At 43.2% G+C, this 10,291-nt stretch overlaps 1 protein-coding gene across 7 annotated transcripts in view; it reads right to left on the reverse strand.

The window, feature by feature from the left end:
• COBLL1 (cordon-bleu WH2 repeat protein like 1) overlaps positions 1-9,708 on the reverse strand; it is an 84,105-nt gene extending 74,397 nt beyond the window's left edge. For 2 of the 7 annotated variants that reach the window (XM_065840792.2, XM_065840791.2), the window contains exon 1: positions 9,407-9,706. In XM_065840792.2, coding sequence (XP_065696864.1) covers positions 9,407-9,582 — 176 coding nt within the window. In that variant the 5' untranslated portion in view covers positions 9,583-9,706. Of the gene's footprint in view, positions 1-7,756; positions 7,843-8,923; positions 9,363-9,406 lie in introns of those variants that run through there. The other 5 variants (XM_071810987.1, XM_065840795.2, XM_065840793.2 and 2 more) reach the window with 4 other exon arrangements.
• Positions 9,709-10,291: the final 583 nt, after the last annotated feature.

The following is a 10,291-nucleotide window of genomic DNA, read 5'->3' on the forward strand; positions in this document are numbered from 1 at the left end:
TACATATCCCTTGGAAGAAAAACGGACCCTCTCCCCACTCCAAAAGAAAAGCATTAAGGAGCTGAAGGAATAAAGATGCATCTGACCCAGCTCTCAGTTCATTTCTACAACAAATGTCCTGATCAGGTGTCACGCAGACATCAAGTTAAATATATCTAATTCTGAGGAACAGCAGCATATAACACCTTAAGAAAATTACTGCTACTGGCCCAAAGTCATAAGTAAACTCTTACTTATTTGAAAGGAGAAAAATAATAAAATAAATCCTATTTCATGTCTCTATATATCACTGTTGCCTTAAGATCTCAGCTCCAAGTCCTGAGACATCTAAGGCATTACTCAGCCATAGATAAGCAACCAGACAAGAACAGCGACTGCCAAGACAGCCGCTGACCCGTGTTTAAAGCGCCATATAAAAGGGCCTGGGAAGTCCTTCTCCCTTTAAACACTAGCCAAAATAGTCTCCATGCCATGTATGTACAAGGTAGTAAGACGCATTAACCCAGGTAAAATGTGATACATAATATTTAAACACAAAACTATATTTAGGAAAAGAAGAATCTATATTTTCAGAGTGAAGTCAGGGGAGAAGAAATCAGATACAGGCAGAATGGGACAGGGGAAAACACAAACAACCAACAACAAACACCACAGATGGAAGGACCAAGCTGAAAGGCTAGGTTCTTTTTAAATCTCAAAATTAAAAAGAATGCGCAAAAGCAGAATTCAAAAAGCTAAAAGAAGACTTATTCTATGAAAGAGTTTCAGGACAGGGTCATACATTGCAAAGCAGTTTAAGGTAATAGGAGAATAGGAGGAGAGATTCTCCTTCTCCCCATTTGGGTGGGGGAGGCGGGGGGAGTGTGGAATTGTCTTCAAAAGTGTCTGCCACCAGTAAAAGCAGATTGGGAAAGACCACTTCAGCTTCCAGATGTTTAAAGCCACAGAGGTTAAGGTGCCTTAGGAATTGTTACAATTCTTCAAAGTTCCTAAGCATGACCTATGAGAAATGCTTTTAATTATAGAAAAGAAACAGTAGCACATTGAAGTTTAAGATTCAGCAAAACAGGACTTTCTCCAAGTAGTGAGTACTTTAAAAACCAAATGAGGTAAAAATAGCTCATGGAAGGTGCCAAGGATGGAATTAGTGAGACTACTTTGTAGTGTGGGTGGAAAGAGAAGATCAAAATTGCAGGCAAGGGGAAGTGAGAGACCATGAATCACAGAGAATACAGAAAAGTTGATGTCTGGAGACTTCAGAGTAAATGTAGACAGCAGTAACTCGTAGGGAATGAAAGTTTGGGAACCTAAGGACAACTTTCAAAACATAGTGGTACCTCAACTTTCAGGAGTGCAAGTTTCTGGGGAAAAAAAAAAAAAAAAAAAAATCAAAACCCAGATTTTTCATGGCTTGGATTTCTGATTCTATACAAACTCCTGAAAATCATCAGAAATTCCACCTCTGGAAGTTTCACCTACTACAATTCCTATCAACTTATGCCTTGTTTGTATTGCAAACTAAAGAACTGAAAACACCATCCATCCTTGCCAATAGTTTCTATGCTCTCAAAGCCAGAGTGCCTTCATATTTAATTCTGGAAAATATGCATTTTTAATGGAAAAAAAAAAAAAAAAAAAAAGGTTTGAGTCCAAAGCTAGTAGTGAAGAAAGATGTCCTTCATTTCTGCCTAAAGGGGTTATGAGCATGCATGATGAGTTGTAAACATTTGTTTTCTCAACTTTGTTACTAACAGACATCTTGGCTCCTTTTTTTTTTTTTTAACTAAATCCAGAAACAAAACATTGTTTCTGCCTAGACAAAAACGCTTTCAACGTTGCTGTGACAATGACAGCTAAACAACAGATACCTCAAGTAGATTATCTTCTACCTGCAGTATTATGTCCACTTGGTCAGTCTAGTGTGACAGTACAGAGGGACTACTAGGTTTTAGAAAGGTCAAGAGCAACACAATGATCCACACGTGGTAAAATACTAAATGACAAAACCCAAACTTGACACACTATTCTTCCTTATTGTCCTTCCAATTACCTTGAGACCTACACACAAAAGTATCTGGGCAATAGTAACACGAAGTTTCCACTGCTACCCTATTGATGGGCCCATATCCTGGAACATTCTTATCTAACTCACTTTATTCAGCAAAGTTCTGAGTATGTCAAACTGGAGGGAGAAAAAAAAAAAAAAAATCATTCAAATTGGATGCAACATATATTAAAAAAACAATTCATTTAATGTAAATTATAGAAAAGGCAGTCCCTCCAGGCAACTTTGTCAATGATCTGTTTGTATTATAAGGACAACTGAAAAACATGCTTATGCCTCTCCCACAGCAAAACATTTAAAAGTTACCTGCTAAAAACCCATGTACAGAGCCTTAGTTTTTGGAAGAAAATGCATCTGAAGGTGACTTGAAAACCAGGTAAAATACCAAAATTCATTTCCAACAGGAAACCAAGGCCCATGAAGACAACAAGATTTTTAAACCAACAAAGAAACAGTTGGCATTATCGAACTGAAAAAGCAGCTTCTAATGCTGCTGTTTTGAGATGAAATGGTGGAGGTTTTTATATTTTTAATTAAGACAGTGTCACTTTGTAGGAGAGATGTAGGACAAAGAACAAAAACTGTACCATTATTGGTATTTGAGAAAAATCCAAGCTCACACCATTTATTGTTTAGCATAGAGTAATTGTTTGCATTGTTTGGGGATGAGAAGAGGTTGGTTTGTTTGTCTGTTTTTAAATAAGATTGACCTATGTTTTCCAAAACAAGTAGCTATATTTCCAGAACAGAAATAAAATTAAAATAAATGTGCAGAGAAAATTTTTAAAATACATCTAAGAAAGTACAGCTTGGAAGCTATTTCTTCAACGAAAACCTCTGTAGAACTAAAACTTCCAACAAGATCAATGCTTTCTCACAGAAGAAAGCTTATGCCTAGCTAAAAATATTCACGTGCTCTGTTTTCTTTAACTGAAAATACCAATCCTGACAACCTCAGTTTCTTAAACTATGGAAAAATACACGTTTATCCATTGGTCCATCACAACGTAGATTTTGAGTCAGAATGCATCTACTGGAACTCCAGTTAGTAAACATTTAAGTTTGCTTTCAAACAAAGAGTTGCATTTTTAATCATGGGGCCTTTACTTAAGAGAGAATTCAAGTGAAACCTCAAGTTTTTAATTGTTTGTTTCAGCTGAAAACAGCAGGGGGCAGTTTCCCCCCCTCGAACTCTTCATTGTCCCATGCTGCACAGCCAGAGTTTCCTCTTCATTGTGCTAATGCTGGGCATGGCCACAGAACTCTATAGGGGTCTAGGAGCCAACATCTCAGTTTCTTGTCATCCTCTAATGCCCTAGCACCAGCTCTCCAAGTTTCAGAGCAGTACATAGTGACAGCAAATACAGTAAAGAGCAACTCTTTTGCAAACAGCAGGCAGCTACGTGAACTTAAGAGTAGCAGGTCAGCTGTTGGGGAAGCGAGGAAGAGCCAGGTGAAAAGGAAAGAAATCGCACGATCAGACCTGTTTGAACTTGCAAGCAGCCATAGGCACTCCTTGTATCCACTACATTAACAGAGCAATTCATCATATTGACTTGTAATTTCTAGTTAAAAAAAAATAAAAAATAAAGAGTTGAGCAGGCGCTAGGCTGGCTGGATAATTCGGCATCTGCTGCTCCCCAGCACACATAGAACTACAACAGTGGCAGCTAGAAACAACAGCAGTCAAGCTAGAAAAACTTGCACATTTACAAACTTTCTTCCAAGCTATAGTCAAGTTAGAAGCAGTACTTGACTTCCTGAAGGGAGAACTATTTAGATGTTGCCAGCTTGGAGGAGAAACCACTTATTTGTGACTTTTAAATATTACTAGTGAGTTGATTCATCTGTCAAATGATAGGAATCCTGTAAAGATGTTCACTTTCACCTGAAATTGTAGCTTTTGGTCCCCTATAATGGGCTCTCCTTCCACCCAACACAGATGCACCTACTCCACATAAACAGTGATCTTCAGGTTTACATAAACACTGTAATCTCTAAAGTTCACCAAAAAAATCCAGTAACAATGGAAAGAAAATAACCTATTCTACAACACTGAGATGCACCTTCCAGTCTCAAGCAGTTTTTCCCCTCACACACTTTTGCTACCTCACTAACAACTAGCTCTCACTTTTCCTTTTCGCAGGATACCATCACACTTGAACAAAGCTTTGAAATAACTCTGCTGATTTCTCTATTTGTGCATTACCCTCCCACACATTTTTTCACTCTAGTATCCACATTCCTCAACCCCCTAATGTTTCCTTGATCTCATTCCCACAGCAACACACTCTGCCAGTGAACATTACCACTGACTACTCGATAGGGACCCACCTATGACTTCAGACTTGACAAAGTTTGAGTAATCAAAACAGCTTTTAAATACAACATTCAATTCATACCACTACTGTGTCATGCAACTATTTGACATTGCCTCCATTAAGGCCAATACATTAAAATGAACAACATAAACACCTCAAGAAGTATTACATGTATGTTCAGAACTCAGCTGGCAAATTACCCCCTGGAATGATGGGCATTCAAGTGGCTCCTGATGAGGATCCACCCACAAAGCAGCAAACTCTTGGTTTCAAACATCCAGCAAATTCTATGGTCACAAATTCTCAAAGTTCTTTCCATTCTGTTATTACTCAATTAGTTGATCTTCATCAGGAACATGGGAGTGAGAAAAAAATGAGCTATTTATCTTCACGTCCTCTATCTAAGAGATAATGCACGTCTAAGATTGGACCACTTGTTAGATTCATGCCAGCCTAACTTCTGATCTAAGACAGTATCAAAAGTGCAAAAGGTCTCGCATTTATTCATAAATATATTTATACAATAATGTCATATACAGAGCAATAGCAACAGTTTATTCATTGCAAGATAACCCTATAGTTTCAGCCCTGACCTAAATTTCACCAAACTGAGCAAATTCAAACACACACACCCCAAATCTGCTGCTGTGGCTTGGCAACAGAATCCTTGTTTCAAAGCTATTGCTACACTTTCTGTCCCATCCCACACTCTACATGAGGGAAGACTTTCATTTATACTTGAACAAACCTGTGGCTATGTTGTGAACTGCCTCAACCATCAACATGAAAAAGAGAAAGAGAGCTCCAATCAGTATTTTAAGCCTGATGCCAGACACCTCTCAACACTCAGCCAAAGCTGAAGTCTTCAGAGATCTGTAATCTGATTGAAACGATTTAATAAAAACTCAACTGTTACAGAGAAAAGAGAAAAGCTGGATTTCTTGTTCTTTCTTACAAAAAAAAAAAAAAAGTGAAAAAGATTGGTCTCCTGTTCTTCTTACTGAACTTTTCGAATAGGTCAAGCAACCAGGGACTGAGAACGTGAAGACACACACGAGCCATGTCCCCGGCAATAAACTAACCAAAGCTCAGTCTGGCTCTGCCCTCTTCTCACCCCCCATCTCTATCTTCAGCCCCTGGAGAGCAAGCAGCTGTATCTCCTAAGCATGTTTTCATTAGACACACAAAAAGAAAATGACAAAGGAGTTTTGCTTGAGTAAAGCAGGTCAGCAGCTGTGATTTTGGAAGTAAGCATATAGCTTTAAATATGATTTGAGGGAACAAATGAAATAATGTAAAATTATCAGAAACTGATTAGAATTGAATTAAAGATGGGTCTCAACACGCATGCTAATATTTCAAAGGAACTCAATCTTCTGTTTACTAAAATCCAAATTTGCTCCAATATTTTAACAGACTATTAACTTACAATATATTTCTTTGTGGTAAAAGCCTGTGTCAACTAGTAAAATCCACTTGTTAATGTAAAAATGAATTTACTCCAGGGTACAGGATTGCTATCCAGCAGCAGCAGGAAAACTGTGTTCAAGAGGCAGGATACCAATCACAGACACTTTTGAATTTTTTTTTTCTTTTTTAAGTATTAAAACACACATTTTCCTATCATCCCGTAATGCAACCAACACATAAAGCTAATTCAGCTCTGTGATAAACAGGAGCAGGCTGTGTCAACTGGCCTGGCAGGAGCACACTGTCCTGAGTGCTGCTCAGACTCAAGGCAAGACGGATGAGCTATAAAACGCCTAAAATGTAGGTCCAGCCAAGTTTCTTCTGCTACCAGAAGAAACTATGTGTCATGTCCAGCCAGTTACTGGGCACACCTCCTATTCACCATATTCCAAAAAATTCCGGCCAGTTACTGGGCACACCTTCTATTCACCATATTAAAAAATATTCCAGCAGAGGTTGTTTTTTTGGGTTTTTTTTTTGTTTTTTTTTTTTTTTTTTAAAAAAAATCTCTACTGATTTAGGTTGATTGTGTGGTGAGAATAACACTGGCATATTTTTCCCCAAATCCAAGCAAACATTTTTATCCACAACTGGATTTAATGAACAATTTTTCAATAGGAAAGCATAATCCTGCATGAAAAAAAAATAATAATTGTCTTCCAGGATATAGTTATAGGACCCTTTCCCAAAGCTTGCCCCCACAGAACTGATAACAAAATTCTATACTTAAGAGCCATCAATGATTAAGTTTATGTATAAATTCCAAGGCTAAATAAACATCAATGCTTGAAAACTCACAGAACACCTTTAACACCTCCAGTCTTCTTGACAGACAGCATAAATACACTTTATAAGCTATGAAGAACTATCAGTAATTACACCATGTAACTTCAAACAATTATTTAAGAACACACTTACTAGTAAACAGGTTTCAGCTGTGGATTAACAACATTCTCTACCTGGCTAGACAGGTTAAGAGATATAATGCAGTATCATATCATTTGGTAATTAATTTAAAGAAAATTGCTATTTCAACTGAAATTCTTCCCAGATTGCACTTTTTTTCCTATAATCTCAGAAAAAGAACCACAGTACTGCTTACTATTCAAAAACTTATCTGTGGATCATTTTCAGTAAATTGGGAGTTGCCATTTTTGCTAGTATATCCAGATTTTTTTCTTCAAACCCAGTGTCTGAATAAGCATATGAGACCATCTTCAGGAAATAATTAAGCCTGCCAATAAAGAACTCTGCTGTAACAAGAAAGGAATGGTAAATTGATTTCCTAAGTACCAAATTATATGGGAACAGCTGATAAAAGGCCTGAAAATATATCTGCAGGGCTAACGCAAATGAGCACTGCTGTTAGCTACGTGTTTTTCAAAACTGAGATGTAAATGCTGACAGATGCTTAAAGTCACATTAGGGTGACTACTTTTCCTGACTTAGAGAAGTCAAGCAAAAATTCAGTATAACCAACAGCTTAATGGCAGGCAACAGGCCCAGAGAAGCTGTCAGAACAACCAAGATTTTAACTGTGCCTTTTGCTTGTTTTCATATTCTTGCCCACAAGTAAAACTGAGACCTTCAAGACATACTGTTTTAGTTGCTTCCTAGCCTGGTATCATGGTCTGTTATAATATACTCACTCCTTCTAACTGAGCTTACATACCCAAAGTCTTAAACATGTAGTAAATATCTATACTATAATTAAACATTCTACACTGATTAACAACACGAACTTCATTTCTCAATGGCCATACATAAATGTAGAATTGCCACAAGGCCCTAAGTGTACAAGTAACCCTCCTCTATGAGTCTTCCATATTCACTATAGCCATGACTTCAAACGGATCTGATAGCTACTGCAAATACTACAATAAATTACAATCAACTGCACCTGTTTATCTCTTGGTCAGACATCCAATTAATCCATTTTTGTGTATAATACGGAAGCTTCAAGGAAGTCTTGGTGTTAACGCGCTCACCATGTATTTGTCCCTCTTATTTACAGGTAACTCCAGCAGTCTTGTCAGTATTGTGGATCACTCAAGTTCCTACTGAAGTTATTGAGTGAATTAATTTCAAACATTCAAACATAACTGACTACTTAACTCAAGGGGAAGCCCCCCTCCTCCTGATCTGAAACTGGGGCAGTTTCACTTAGATTTAAAATTATTCTTTAAAGTTACATTTTCTGACGGATTACAATCAATTGGTCAGAGGAGCCTAACTTTTAAAAACAAACAAACCCTTTTACTTCTCCCAACAGATGCTGCTTGTTTATTTTTCTTTCCTCCCCCAGTGTGGGCAGTTCCCGGAGCGCTGGAAAGTGCCCGGCTCTCCCACAGCGCTGCCACCACTTTCACAGAGAGAACTGAGGCTTGACGTACACACACCCAAAGCACGGTCAACACTGCTAAATTTTGTGCTTCAGACATTCCCTAGAGGGGCGCATCCCGACAACGAAGCGCTCCCCGCCAGGTACCGCACCGGCGGTTTTTGGCAACACCGCAGCCCGGCAGGGGCACCCGGACTGGGACTCCAGCAGGTCACGGCTCGCCCGCTGCGGAAAAGTCCCCGGTGAGGAGCGAGGGCAGGCGGTGCCGCCCGCACACGCTGGCCGCTGCTCAGGCCGGCACCCGACGGACCCGTCCCACCGCAGAGCCCGTTTCCAGCCAGGGGAACCGGCCGCGACGCCTCTCCCTCCGCCCGCTCCTGCGCGCCGGCAGCCGTTTAACGGTCGCGCTGCTCCATCTGCCCCCACCCCGCTCGCGACTCGGCCGCGGCGCGGCGGTCCCGCGCGGAGCTTCCGCCTCGCTGCCCCCGCCGCCGGAGGCCGGGGAGCACGCACTCGCCCTCCGGCGCCCAGGAGCCGCTTCTCGCCCCAGTTGTCTCCCAAGCGACGCATCTCACAGCCGGACGCGCGCAGCACCAGCCTCCCCACCCTGAGCTGCCCCCTCGCACCTCACCTCACCCGACCCGACATGACCGCGGCGCCCCGCCGGCAGCCCCTCTGGAGGCGGGGGCGCCCGGGCCTCCCACCCGTGCGGTCGGCTGTGCTTACCCTGGGGGCGGCGGGGCAGCCGCCTGCTGAGCGCGGCCGTCCATGCCGGCGGCTGGGTGAATGCAGGTCGGTTCTTGGGGACAGGGCGGGGGCAGCCGCTGGGATCCGCCTCACCTGCTCGGGGCGGGCTGAGGAAGACGGCCCCGCTCTGCCGCCCCCAGCGCCGCCTTGCCCCCGAGCCCGGGCATTCCCCGCTGTTCACAGCGCGGACATGGGGCGTCTTCCCGGGGCGGCGGCCGCGGCCACGCACAGGGTTCCGCCGGGCTGCCAGCGCCGGAGCTGCCGCTCGCTGAACCACACCTTGGGCGGAGGGAGGTGGGGAACGAAAAAAAAAAAAGAAAAAAAAAAAAACTTCGTGGCGAAAAACTTGAAACGTGGATCCTTCCCCGCTCCAACACTCGCGGAGAAACAGAGGCTCCCTGTTCCCGGCTCAGCTCCTCCCTCCCTCTCCCGCTACCCGCCCGCCCGCCCGCCTCCACACACCCGGCTCTCCCTCCAGCGGCGGCCCAAGGCCCGGCCGGTACGGAGACTCCGCTCGGTCCCAGCCACGGGCTGGCAGCGGCCAGCGGGGGCAGGGCCGCTCCTCCCGGCTGGAATTTTCCTCTCCCGGAGCAAAGCGTCCCGGCGGCCGCTTCGGGCTCAGCCCTTTCCCATTCCATCCACCAGGGCGCGGGGCGGAATCCTTGCAGGTGGGGAGAGCCCGGGGATCAGACTCCACGTGGGACCCTGCGCACCCGGGCAGCTGTTCTGCTCAGGAATCACAGTTCGGTCGCCCCGTGCCTGTTGTCGAGCGCGCCGGGGACTTGTCCCGGGTGTGTGCGTTGAAGTTCCCGTGCAACTGTGCCGGGACCCATGGGCTCGCCCTCCACTTCTCATCCCCTCCCCTCCCGGGGAAGCAGCGGCCGCCCCGCCGGTGCCTGGAGCCGCCGAGCTGGGTGCAGCACAGTGTGATCCGCCCGGTGCTGAGAGTGGTTTCAGCTAGATGTTCAGTTTGCTCCTGAGCGTGACGACACTTCTGCCTTCCCTGTGTGACAAGCTGCTCCTTTGCAGCTTCCCAGAGAGCAGATCTGGCAGTCCATGCTGCTTACCCGTGTCTGCACAGAGCACATTTCCAGCTGTACCGGGTGATCAGATGATATTGCACAGTAAAATAAACTCTTTATGCAGGTAATACTTTGGCCAGTGCTTAACAGAAGTTGAGAAATAGCCAATGACAAAGCATTTATACTTTTTTTTTTTTTTAATGGAGAAAAAATAGAATATTGCAGTCTAGTATAAATGTCCTTTTTTGACTAGTTCTAAGATTACATATCTGGAAAAAACACTATCATTGGCCATTCTATGTTAATAGTATTCATTATAAGGACA

This window comes from Patagioenas fasciata, chromosome 7, assembly GCF_037038585.1.
Source record: "Patagioenas fasciata isolate bPatFas1 chromosome 7, bPatFas1.hap1, whole genome shotgun sequence".
NCBI lineage: Eukaryota > Metazoa > Chordata > Aves > Columbiformes > Columbidae > Patagioenas > Patagioenas fasciata.